This window comes from Hyperolius riggenbachi, chromosome 5 (assembly GCF_040937935.1).
Source record: "Hyperolius riggenbachi isolate aHypRig1 chromosome 5, aHypRig1.pri, whole genome shotgun sequence".
Lineage (NCBI taxonomy): Eukaryota > Metazoa > Chordata > Amphibia > Anura > Hyperoliidae > Hyperolius > Hyperolius riggenbachi.
This window is the reverse complement of record NC_090650.1, coordinates 195,367,550-195,381,279: the sequence shown is the minus strand read 5'-3', so window position 1 is coordinate 195,381,279 and position 13,730 is coordinate 195,367,550. Positions and strand designations below refer to the sequence as shown.

Sequence of the window (13,730 nt, the reverse complement as noted above, 5' to 3'; positions counted from 1 at the left end):
TGATTAAAGATCAAAGGAGCATAGTGGATAATTACAACGCGATGTGGATCGCACTGCTGCGGGGCAGGCTGGGGAGGATTAAAGATCAAAGAACGAGCATTGAAGTTGATTACAGCAGCTGCTTCTATGCTGCTTAGGAACACTGGATCATGTTGGTGCTGCTGAAGCCATCCTACCGTGCACCTCTTAGGACTGCATGAACACCCTGACCAGACCCTACTACTGGCACCCAGGCTGGTGAGATTATGTTTAATGTAATTGTATTGCTTAGTTTCTAGGGAGGGGGGGGGGGGGGGTTGTGTAGTGCAGTGTAGCTGGGGGGAGGGAGCATCAGGGGTTAGTAGGGGTTAGTGAAGTGTAGTTTAGTATCGTTTGTAATGGCAGCAGGGGTTAGTAGTAGGGGTTAGTAATGGCAGCAGGGGTTAATGTAGCTTGGCAATGTGACCGAGACATTGTGGGTGAGGAAAGGTCCATAGGACACTCCTGGACCATAGATGCACCCAGGTTTAGTGTATTTTTTTTTTCCACGGATTTTGCCCTTTAAATCTAGGTGCGTCTTATAGTCCGGAGCGTCTTATAGTCCGAAAAATACGGTACTTGTTTACCAGATAAAACTAAGCAATAGATTTTTGATTTTATGCCCGACAGTTACACTTTAAGACATGCAGCAATAATGCACAGTAACAAATTATACACCTGTGGAAAAAAAACAAAACCGAAACTTAACCACTAGTGGACTGCCAGTAGTATTAAAACGTCCTGTTGGTCTCTCAGTGGACCACAGGACATTTTAAGACTTGCTCAGAGCACAGAGTAGTGTGTGTGAGGACATTAGTGGTAAAAAAAAAAGAAGAAAAATACACATTTTACAGCTTCCATGCCCCACCCATAGTAAGTTATAGTAAAATGAAACTCTTACAAAAAAAAAAAAAAAAAGTGAGGGACTCTGCTGTCCTGCAGTGTTTCCCCCTCCCAAAGTACACACAATAAGGCTTTTTTTTTTTTTTACCTGGAAAAACGCACAGTTAGGCAGCGGTTAAAATTCACAAATTAAACAACTATGCAGTGTTTTATTATCCAAAGATGGGTTCCCACAACAAACTACTATAAGGCCTAGTGCACACCAGAGCGGTTCAGCAGCGTTTTTAGATCCGCTTGCGGGTGCGGATCCGCTTGGGTAATGTATCTCAATGGGCTGGTGCACACCACAGCGGGAGGCGTTTTGTAGAAACTCATACTCCCGGGCTGCTGCAGATTTTGGATTGCGGATGCGTTTCTGCCTCAATGTTAAGTATAGGAAAAACGCAAACCGCTCTGAAAAACGGCACTTCAGAGCGGTTTTCCAGGCGTTTTTTGTTACAGAAGCTGTTCAGTAACAGCTTTACTGTAACAATACATGAAATCACCAAAAACGCTTCACAAAACCGCAAAACGCTAGCTGAAACGCTACAGAAAAAGAAGAAAAGGCGTTTCAAAATCTGCTCGCATTTTGCGGATCTGCTAGCGGGTTTTGGTGTGCACCAGGCCTATGTGAATATCTTCCTGTGTACTAGGCCAATGCCAAACCATTGTGTGTACACACACACACACACACACACACACACACACACACACACACACACACACACACACACACACACACACACACACACACACACACACACACACACACACACACACACACACACACACACACACACACACACACACACACACACACACACACACACACACACACACACACACACACACACACACACACACACACACCTCTGCAATGTGGGATGGTAAATGGCTCAGGTTTGTGGGGAGACCAGAGGGGTTCATGAAAAGACATTCAGAAGGCTTGACCCAGATTGACTCAGAACACAGTGGTGAAGGTCTGGAGCATAAGGAGCTGGAGGATGTAGAGGTCTGGAGCATATTCAGCAGAATGCGCATCCTATAAGGCGTTGCAAATAATTATGCAAATTATATTTTTCTGATTTTTCTTAAATAGTTGATGTAAGTGGCAGTCAGCATGATTTTTGAGTAATCAAACATTGTACGATTTGAATGTTACTGAACAAACCTAATAACGGTATGTTAAACCGGACCGGAACATAATCTTCAAAGAGAAATTTCTAGATAAGCAAGTTTGGTCCATTTTCAGTGAGGAACATGGGGTTGTGGTGGTGGTCTATAGTAACCACTTTTTACCTGAGTGAGGGAGAGAATCTGCCCAACAAATAGCTTAAAGTGGACCCAAATTAAAAATACAAGATTTCAGAAATAAAATCTATTTTCTAAATTATAATAATAAATAGCAGCCTTTTTTTCAGCTGCATGATGCCAAATATAAAATATTTTACCTGTATTGGAGGAACCCCTCCCTTCCTTTTATATTGCCGGGACAGAATCCGGCAAACTGGTTGAGTAGGTGGTGTCCAGCAAAGGAGGAATTGCTAATGGCTGCCACCTGTATAACCCTAGTTATGCAAAGAGAAGGGTGAAAAGCATGCATTGAAATGCTCATAGGCTTGAAGGAGTGTTTATCTTTGTATGTGTCAGATTGGTGCAACTAACTATTTTGAATTAAAAAAATGTTTGGTTTGGGTCCGCTTTAAACTCAGTTTATTACTAGAGGTACCATCTCTAATTGTGCAGTCTCTCAATTATTTATTCAATGACCTATTAATGGCATAGAAGAGGACCAAGGATGCCCATGCACCTGAACCTACTGTACCCCGCAATTATTGGGATGCATGTGAAAAAATTATTGTATTCATGTCTCTAATTTTGGATAACTGTAAGGTGTGGGGTCACAAGTATCCTACAGCCTTAAGGCGTACGTACTATAACACCACCGGTGAGTTGGGCGCAGGGTGAGCCAAATGACTGTCACACTGCTGCTGCTCGAATTTCTGGCAGGGTCTGGAACTCCGAATTACCCGTGCGTGTGGAGCTTCACTATAGTGTTAGTGCTATAATGGCGACCGCCAAAATATCCTGCTTTGCTCTGAAGTACTCTTTGCAGGCTTATGCTTCATACACACTTGAGATAAAAGTCTTTGGAAAATGCAAGATCACAGACAATTTTACCCCCTTCCATGTAGTATGAGAGCCATACTCTACGCAGTCTATTCTATGGAGCTGCACTCCCCATCAGATAAAATCTTTGCAAGATGCTGCACACAAAGATGCCCGTACACACTCAAAAGATCATTATCTGCAAAAGATCTGTTCCTGCAAAAAATCCATTCCTGCAAAATGCATTCATAGTCTGAGATCTGCAGATCATCATACACACCTTGTTTAACAGACTTCATCTGCATATCTGGCAATCATCTGCAGATCTGAAAATCCATCCTGGTGGATCTGATCTGCAGATGATTGTCTGTTAATCCAGGTGTGTATGAGGATCTGCAGATCTCATAGACTATGAATGCATTTTGCAGGAATGGATTTTTTGCAGGAACAGATCTTTTGCAGATAATGATCTTTTGAGTGTGTACGGGCATCTTTGTGTGCAGCATCTTGCAAAGATTTTATCTGATGGGGAGTGCAGCTCCATAGAATAGACTGTGTAGAGTATGGCTCTCATACTACATGGAAGGGGGTAAAATTGTCTGTGATCTTGCATTTTCCAAAGACTTTTATCTCAAGTGTGTATGAAGCATTAGTCTTGTTAGGAGCCAGAGGATGGAATCAAGAGACCAAAATGGGAGCTGTGGTGTTCAGATTGTCATTGTAGGCATGTTGTCCCTTTCAAGAGTCACCCAGTAAAATAATTATATGGAGTCAAGAAAATTGTAGGGATTTTTATCCCCTTATTTGTTCATATGGTTACATATTCCACAGTGTACCACTTGAAAAGTATAGCTTGCATACGATCTGCAATTCATAGTTTTGTATCCTAATATTTTAGTAAAATGTGAGACAAGCACTTGGGGGGCTGTCCAGTGACACCTGTCCAGTGGAGCTAATGCAATGTGTGACTTTGATACCCCAGAGCTGTTGACACTAAACCGTTCTATAGACCTGTGAGCACTAGATGAAGGAAATACATTCGGAATAAGGTGTCTGGCACTGTAAAGTTTGATCCACCATGTAAACAGTGGATTCACTATTGCAAATATTGACATGTACAACAAAGTCCAAACATGTTTAAAACTACACAATCAAACTTGGCACAGTACTTTCATTGATTCTTACACTTTGCTGTTGTGAATCAAGTGTTGGGATATCTCGCTTCCATGCCAGACGCCCTCTTTTAAGTAGTTACGGTATGTATTCTCTGTGTGCCTCTTTGACAAGGCATTTTATTTATAACTGCATACTATTGATAACTGTGTTTAAAAAAAATCCAGGTGGCGTTTGTAGGTAGAAAAAATATAGGTTTTTTTTTTTGGGGGGGGGACAAAACAAAGGTGTGTGTTTTTTTTGTTTTTTCTTTGGGGGGGACAAAAGAGAGGTTTTTTTTTTTGTTTTTGTTTTTTTGGGAGTAAAATGAGCCATAAATGACTTTCTCCTATGTTGATGTCACTTACACAGTGGGTAGTAAAAATCTGATCGAACAGAAAGGTTTTTGGTCTAGCCTATCTCCTCATGAGCGATTCCTAGGGCCCGTTTCCACTAGAGCGAATATGCTTGCATTTCCTGCATGCAGATTTGCATAGACAATACAAGTGGATGAGACTGTTTCCACTTGTCAGGATTTCTGAGCGTTTTTCTGTGCAGAAAAAATCTGCACGGCAGAGCCATCAGAATTTGCATACCGCTATGCGATTCGCATACAATGTATTTAATAGGAAATTTGCATGAAAATTTGCAAACCAAAACCGCATGCGAATTCGCATACGATTTTGCATAGAAACAATGGAAAAGCACACAGGCACTGCCATGGTTAAATTCGCATTCATAGTCATCCATGCGAAATCGTATGAGAATTCACATTAAAATTCGCATACAACTGCATGCGAAATTCACATCCGCATGCAAATTTTTTCCGCGACGGTTCCCACCGCACAAGTGGAAACGGGCCCTTAGAGTTTTTTTCTTTATTTTCTAAAGCACTTGATTGTCAATTGCTTTGTCCAACTGTCAAAGTGTGCAGGGAGGCTGGCCAACACCTTAACCATTTGTGCCTCCCGGACGTGAATCTCACGTCCGGGCGGCTGCCTTGCAGTGCTCCCGCGTGCGCCCCCGTGCCCGCGTGGTGTCCCCCGGTAGCCCTGTAATCAGTGAAAGGGAACATTGTTCCCGATCACCGATCCCTGTCCCCCGCAGAAAAACCGAAGCGCTCACCGCGAGGCTTCAGTTCTTCTGCCCGGAAAGATTTCCGCATCCCCCTTGTACTTCCGCTTAGCGAGAAGTACAAGGAGGGAAACTAAAAACGAAGGTGGCCATCTTGTAGCCAAATAGTAAAACTACATCTACACATTTTTTATTTTACAATTTACACACATAACATTAAAAATTAACTATTTATGTCCCACACCAAAATATTACCCAAATAAAATTTTTAATGGGAAAAAAAAATACGATTTAAAGGAGAAAAAAAAGACAAATAGTTACCTAAGGGTCTGAACTTTTAAATATGTTTTTGAAGGCGGTATACTACAAACACTTTTTAAATTATAAGCTTGTAAATAGTGATGGACGCAAAACGGAAACCATGCACCTTTATTTCCAAATAAAATATTGGCGCCATACATTGTGATAGGGAAAACATTTAAATGGTATAATAATCGAGACAAACGGGCAAATACAATACATAGGTTTTAATTATGGCAGCGTGGATTATTTTAAAGCTATAATGGCCGAAAACTGAGAAATAATTAATTTTTTTCCATTCTTTTCTTATTAATCCTGTTAAAATGCATTTACAGTAAAGTGGCTCTTAGCAAAAAGTACCACCCAAAGAAACCCTAATTAGTGGCGGAAAAAAACAAGATATAGATCAATAAATTGTGATAAGTAGTGATAAAGTTATTAGCGAATGAATGGGAGGTGAAAATTGCTCTGATGCATAAGGTGAAAAATCCCTGCGGGCTGAAATGGTTAAAGGGACTCTGTAACAAAATTTTGAGCCTTATTTCTTCTATCCTATAAGTTCCTATGCCTGTTCTAATGTGGTCTGTCTTACTGCAACCTTTCCTAGTTGCACTGTCTCTGTAATAAATCTTATCTTCTTTCCTCTGTTGTCTGTCGGGCTCAGGCTGGAATGTGTGGAATGTGCAGCACTGCTTGTCATTGGCAGAAGCTATACACACCCTATCCAGGCTCTGCATGAGTCACACAGTAAGCTGTTCTCAGCCTATCTCACTCTGGTTAGAAGCCAAGTTTTTTATTTGTAAACACTGCATAAAAATGGCAATTACAAGCCAGGATTGCAGCAGGGAGTGGCAGAAACCGCACAGAGGGGCCCAGGAGAACATAAGGAATAGAATGGTATGCTTTTTATTGTAAGAATTTTAGAGTACAGATTCTCTTTAAATGCGGTGTCCTGGTTCACAGAAGTGTTGGGCCACTGGTGTGTCTGTTTTTACCGTCATTGATTTTAAAGTGGGGATGATTCATTCTTATACGCAGGTTTTGTCCTGTTTCTCCTACATAGATTCCTCTTTAGGGGCATTTCATGCAGTGTATAATGTACAAAACATTTCATAACTCGCAGGAAAATTGGTCTGGTATTTGATATTTCTGTGAGTTTGGTATTTGTATGCGGCTTGTGCACAAGATAGGTGTGAGATCTGCTCTTATGTTATTGAAGGGTAATGTGCACTGAGTTCCTTGTGTTGATGATGCACTTCTGATGATCATTTTGTCTTTTTTTCAGGAGGTGCAAAGCAAACAAATTTGTATTTCTTCCTCGGCAGTTTGGGTATACACTAGGATCTTTGCCCAACATTTTAATTGTTTTGACTTAATTTCTTGATGGTTCACATTTCAGTTTTTGCACTAGTTTTATGCCAGTTTAAATTTTACGTGCAATTTTTTCATGTGAACATCTTTTTGGTTCAGATGCACAGAGTAGATGTGTCTTAAAAGTAAAGGAAAATTAAGATTTAGCTGTAATTGCACTCTTGTGGCAAAGGTTCAGTTAGCCAATGCCTCTGTCATACAGGCAAAATGTAAACTCCACTCCATGTCTAGGAGTGCATAACCTGTTAGTAGACCCAGCCAATGGTTTCATGACCAGTTGGGTCTAATGCCTGGTACACTACTAGCAATTTCCTGATAGATCGACATGCCTAATCGATAACAGTTCTGCAAAAAAAATTTGAGCGCTGTTTTGGTCATTCCATGTAATCTTTGTTTTCTTTGGGTGCGCTAAATTCGAAAATGACCTCCATTTTTTCATAGAACACAAAGTTTCCTGACAATTGAGGTAACCATTTTAAATAGGGCAATACCTCAAAATGGAAATAACTTATAAAATTAGAGCTTTATTACAGTTGTTTTTAATGAAAATCCTTTTTTTAACTAAAATGAGTTCACCTACGCACTAAACTCTATTCTTCTTCCCTGTGAGGCTCCTCTTGGTGCATTTTATGCTTGTGAGTAGCATCTGGAATAGGGATGGCCCTGATTAGGAGAACTCATGGAGAAGCATGTGATCAGTTTGATCAGCTGATAGATTTGTAAGGTCCTGATTTGCTGTGATAACTTCCTGGTTTAACACATGATCAGTTCTCCTAAGGAGGGCCATCCCTAATCTGGAATGTCTCTCTGAAGCATCCAACAGTAGGCTGCCATCATTGTAATGCTCGATTTTCCTTGGTATCTCCTTTCCATCTCTAATGTCTTGGTGGAATAGTACACTTTGTTCCTCACTTACAGCTCCCAAGGTTTCAGGAACGTAGTAAGGGTGGGCCTGGAGGAAATTAACGTTCAAACTCATCAGGCAACCTTAAAGGGGTTCTGTTTAGCTTTTTAAAAACAAAAACTGCCACTTACCTGGGGCTTCTATTGGCCCCTTGCATGCGGAATGTCCCACACTGTCCTCTTCCGATGTGCTGTTCCCTGCCGCCGGGAAACTGTGTAATTATTCATCTAACTAGACAAATAGTAATGTGGCTGCGTGGCCGTGCGCAATCTCACTCCCACACGCATCAGTGGGAGCTTCCTGCGCAGTATGAAGTTTTCCTGTACAGCGCAGTAAATTCCCGCTGGCGCGGGAGCGAGCACACGCATGGCCGCGCAGTCGCAGTTCTAGTCTTCTAGTTAGACAAATAATTACACTGGTGCCGGCGGTGGGGAATGGCGCATCGAAAGAGGACGGTGCGCAACATTCCAGATGCAGGGGACCGATAGAAGCCCCAGGTAAGTGGCAGTTTTTGTTTTTAAAAAGCTAAACCGAACCTCCTTTAAGCTTTAAATGCTTTCAGCATTCGTCCAATCTTTTTGAAGTGAGGATCTTTATTGCCTAAAAATTTCTCTACACCTTCTATAAATGCAATCCACCCTTCTTTCTGGGGACATGCCGTGCCTGCTTTGTGCACCCGCCTTCAGATGCGGCTGCTCTGGCCTCTCCCGTCCCTGCCCTCGGTCCTGCGGGGGGTGGGGCCTGGTAGACGCGCCGGGCGCACCATTGGTTGGCTCGCCTGTCGTGTCTACCTGCCCCGCCCCCCCCTCTCGCGTGGCCCGTGGGTGGGGGCGGGGGAGACCGTGCACTGTGGCTGGATTGGGCGGTGGTTTGCTCTTAGCCACCGTGTCATGCCGCCGACCTCCGCCTTGACGGCGCTTCCCCCGCTTTCACGCACACTCTGACCTGGGACCCATCTCCATTGCTTCCACTCACTCAGCCTCCTCATTGTCCAGGAACAAGGGCCCACATCAAAAGGAGATAGTAAGAGAATCCTCTGGGCAATACAAGTGCCAGTAGATCTCCATGCTATGCATCTGTCTACCATCTGCTGCTTTGCTGAACTGTCACAGTATGTCTGCTCATTGCCTGCTATCCTTCTGAATTGTCAGTGTGGAACTAACATTCAGTGATGCTTGCTTACTCTATGTGCTGAATTCACGCTTCACACGCTGAATGAACCAATGTTTGTTTTGAAATGCCGTGACATGAAGAAGCATCTCTGTCATGAACTGTACTTGTGCTGAGAAGACTTATTGTTGGTTGCCTTGATACTGCTGAGTACGCCTTTGGGCGGTGATTGAAGTGATTTGTCGCAAGTTATCAAGGTTACCTGTTGTTTACAGCAAGGTCCTAGCATGATTATTGGAACTGCTGATTACCTGCAATATTACTGCGGCTGAGTGAGCAAGGCCCCACCAAAAGTTTTTCCTACTAGAACTCCGACTTTTTTTTTCTTTTTTTTTTCTTTTTTTTTTGATGATAGGCTGCGCAGCCAAAAGTGTCCTGTTAGGATTCATGGGTTTATGGGAGTAGGGGTTTTGGTGTTCAGGGACAGACGAGCTGGCGGGTTGTGGGGAGGGTTTTTATGTTCTAAATAGTGAATTTTGCAAGTATTAAAATTTTGTATTTTTTTAACTAATATATTTGTATTCAGTCAGGCCATACCCTTCCTTTTTTTCTATCTCAAAGTTTTTTTCTTCTTTTTGAGGATCTGTCATGGTACAAACTCTTGATCAACTATAAGTCTTTTAATATCTGGTCCAACGAACACACCTTCCTTCAATTTTGCCTTCCACATGCCTGGAAACTTGGTGACCAAGTATTTGAGGGTGGGAACACACTAGGCGTTGTGTGAAAGGTTGTGTTTTGCTGCATATGAGTTTGTGTTTTTGCATTTGGCACATGCGTTTTCTTGCGTTTTAATGCGCACATATAAATCGCATATACATTTTTGTATTTGTTTTTTGTTTTTATGCATTTTATGTAAATCACTAGTAAGTGAAGAGGAAGAGTAAACACATCAAACTTGGTTTTTAAAAAAAAAATGCATACAAAACTCTATACCTCTGCGTCATCATTGACATACATTAGGTGTGTTTTAGATGCGTTATGGAAAAATATGCAGCATGTCCTGCGTTTTCAAAAGCGCATATTGCAGTACGCAAACGTATGATTTTTTTTTTTTTATGCGGCCCATTGACTTGCATTGTGTGTTAACGCTAGTGTTTTCTGCAGGGCTGTGGAGTCTGTACAAAAATCTTCCGACTCAGGCTCCTCGGTTTATGAAACCACGACTCCGACTCCGGATACCCAAAATGACTCCGACTCCTTAGTCTAATACTTAACAGGGCTGTGGATTTTGTACAAAAATCATCCGACTCCCGACTCCGACTCCTCAGTTTACGAAACCATGACTCGGACTCCAACTCAGACTCCGGGTGCCCAAAATTGCTCCGACTCCACAGCCCTGGTTTTCTGCAACGCTAGCATTTCTGCCTAGTGTTTTTTTACACTGCCTAGTGTAATCAGGTTTTTTTTAGTTGCAGACCTGTATAATTTCTGTTCTGCTTTCCAATTTTTTTTCTGATCGATTTAGAACAGAAGTGATTGGAAAAATGATTAGAAAAACCATCACAAATCAGTTCAGACCTGTCAGACATTGATTCAACTCATTGGTCTAATTGGAAATTGAATGGTGTGAATCAGGCATAAAAGCTCAGGCATTTGCCACAGAGCACAGCTACAGGTGTGCAAAATGAAATGTGACCTATTTTAGTCTGTCATGAAAAACATGAGCTGAGATTTTGTAGTTGCATAACTTGAGGTTCTGTCTAGTGGTCCTTAGTAAGCTGACTGCAGTAAAGTCTAGCAGAAGTTGTAGTTCCTGGAAGCTGTAGTGCTGATTTCTCAGAAAAGTGGAGGATTTACTGTCTGGTTCCATTCTTGTGCAATGAGTTGAGGAAGAATTCAAGTCAAGATTGTTAATTATTAGTCTCCTTTTCTTACACCAAATTGGGCAATGTTCTAAAGACCCAGTTAAAGGGATTCTTAAAGGGAACCTAAACTGAGAAGGATTTGGATGTTTCCTTTTAAACAATACCAGTTGCCTGGCATCCTGCTGATCTCTTTGGCTGTAGTAGTGGCTGAATCACATACCTGAAACAAGCATGCAGCTAATCCAGTCTGACTTCAGTCAGAGCACCTGATCTGCATGCTTGTTGAGGGGCTTTGGCTGAAAGTATTAGACACAGGATCAGCAGGAGAGCCCGGCAACTGGTATTATTTTAAAAGGACATATCCATATCCTTCTCAGTTTAGGTTCCCTTTAAAGGCGTTCTCTTGCCTGTATAAAAAAAACAAAAACTGACACCTACCTGGGGCTTCTACAGCCTGCAGCTGTAATGTCCCATGCCGTCCTCAGATGCTCCGTTCCTTGCCGCCGGGCACCAGTCTAATTATTCGTCTAACTAGACAAATAGAACTGCGGCTGCCACGCGTGTGCTCTCTCCCGTGCGGCATCGGGAGCTTACGGCGCAGTACAAAGTTTTCTTGTACTGCCCAGTAAGCGCCTGATGATGTGCGCGGCATCGTGCACGCGTGTGGCTACTGTACTATTCGTCTAGTTAGACGAATAATTAGACCAGCGGCAAGGAACGGAGCATTGGAGGACGGTGTGGGACATTACAGTTGCAGGGGGCCGATAGAAGCCACAGGTAAATGTCAGTTTTTGTTATTTATATAGGCAAGAGAACTGCTTTAAGCCATGGATAAAAATGTTTTATTCACCTGGGGCTTCTACCAGCCCCCTGCAGCCTTCCCGTGCCCTTGCAGTCACTCACGGATATTCTTGTGTCTCGCCGCTAGCTAGTTTCTTTTTCATAGACAGGCTATACTGCACCTGCGCAGACTTGGCCACGTGTCTTCTTCACATTCCCGTCCGCAATAGTGTCCTGCACAGGATGCTATTGTGGACAGGAACCGCGAAGAAGGCTACGCGTGGCTGAAATGAAACTAGCGGGGGACCAGAGGATCAGTGAGTGACTGTGAGGGCACAGGACAGCTGCAGGGGGCTGGTAGAAGACCCAGGTAAGGGAAAATTATTTTTTAATCGAGGCTTAAGTATCCCTTTTAATTATATTTTTCCATGGTATCTTTAATGTAACAACCTAGCCTTCGTTTGGGAGTAGTAATTCTAAATAGGCCAGTTTTTGCTTTAAAGTTCCATTTTCAGTGTACTTTAACAGAAGTTATGCCCGTCTTCAGAAAACTGAATTTGACCTAAAGTTTATTTTTCAGAATGGCAATGATTCCTAAGTAACAGTGGAGTGGCCGAAGTTGAATATTTTGCAATGACTCAAAGCCATGTTCAGCTTAAAGTGGACCCAAATTAAAAATACAAGATTTCAGAAATCTATTTTCTAAATTATAATAATGCATAGCCTTTTTTTCAGCTGCATGATGACAAATATAAAATATTTTACATTTATTGGAGGAACCCCTCCCTTCCTTTCATATTGCCGGGAAAGAATCCGGCAAACTGGTGGAGTAGGTGGTGTCCGGCAAAGGAGGAATTGCGAATGGCTGCCACCTGTATAACCATAGTTATGCAAAGAGAAGGGTGAAAAGCATGCACTGAAATGCTCATTGGCTTGAAGGAGTGTTTATTTATCTTTGTATGTGTCGGAGTGTTGCAACTAAATATTTTGAATTTAAAAAATGTTTGGTTTGGGTCTGCTTTAATTTAGTATCTGGGGCAAAGTTTTCAAGTAGCGCACGAGTCCCCCAGCTAACATAAACTCTAGATGCAAGTGTCAGCCAAAATTTCTTTCCAGCAGAATGTAATGCTACTGCATACACATTACAAGAAATGTTTGCACTGTTTAAAAATGAGCAGTTTTAATATTTTATCAACTTTGAAGGGAGCCTGTACTGAGAATATAGGCTGCCATCTTCGTTCCATTACAAACGTCAGCTGCCTGGCTGTCGTGCACCGAGCTTTTGGCTGTAGTAGTTTGTCACACACCTAAAACAAGCATGCAGCCAATATTCAAACCACAGTTTATTTTGTTTGTTTGTTTTGGGCCAGTGACTTATTAGAGGCAGATCATCAGCACAGAAGTCAGGCAACTGATATTGTTAACCTTCTTGGCGGTATGATTCTTTCCGGATTTTAGGGTCTAAAAGCGGTGCAAGATGTTCAACCCTCTAGGTTCCTGTTTGAAGATGCGGAGGGGGTAGTGGGGAAATCGCCTAAGTATTGCATGTTTAATGTTTGTTGCAGTCAGGGCTGTGGAGTCAGTACAAAAATCCACCGTATTGAGTCTGAAACGTATTGAAAAGATCCCAAAATCCAAAAATAATCATACCGCCAGGGAGGTTAAGAACCACCAGCGGGGCATAGATATATTGCCTCTGCTACAGTGAGTGTTTGAAAGCAAATATCCCACTTCAGGTTCCTTTTAATGAGGCTCTGGTATTTGCTGTATAGGTCAATGTTTTCTCCCCCTCTGCTTATTCTGTGTTGTCTTTTCAGGATAATGTGGAACAGACGGCACCTTGCTCACAGAGAAGCTTGGCAGACACTAGCTACACATCAAAACGTGGATCATTAAATCCAGGTATGTGCTATAATTGGGATGTTTAGTACATTGTTCTGCGCCTTAAAGGGGAGGTTCAGGGAGGGTGGAGGAAAAATAAAAATCAATTTCCACTTACCTGGGGCTTCCTCCAGCCCGTGGCAGGCAGGAGGTGCCCTCGCCGCCGCTCCGCAGGCTCCCGGTGGTCTCCGGTGGCCGACCCGACCTGGCCAGGCCGGCTGCCAGGTCGGGCTCTTCTGCGCTCCAAGTCCTGGTACTTCTGCGTCCCACGCCGGCGCTCT

General features: G+C 42.6%; 1 protein-coding gene across 3 annotated transcripts in view; it reads left to right on the top strand.

Moving 5' to 3' along the window:
• GRB10 (growth factor receptor bound protein 10) overlaps nucleotides 1–13,730 on the top strand; it is a 307,083-nt gene that overhangs the window by 95,745 nt on the left and 197,608 nt on the right. For all 3 annotated transcript variants that reach the window (XM_068234549.1, XM_068234547.1, XM_068234548.1), the window contains one exon: nucleotides 13,386–13,470. In XM_068234549.1, the coding sequence (XP_068090650.1) occupies nucleotides 13,386–13,470 (85 nt within the window). The remainder of the gene's footprint in view (nucleotides 1–13,385; nucleotides 13,471–13,730) is intronic.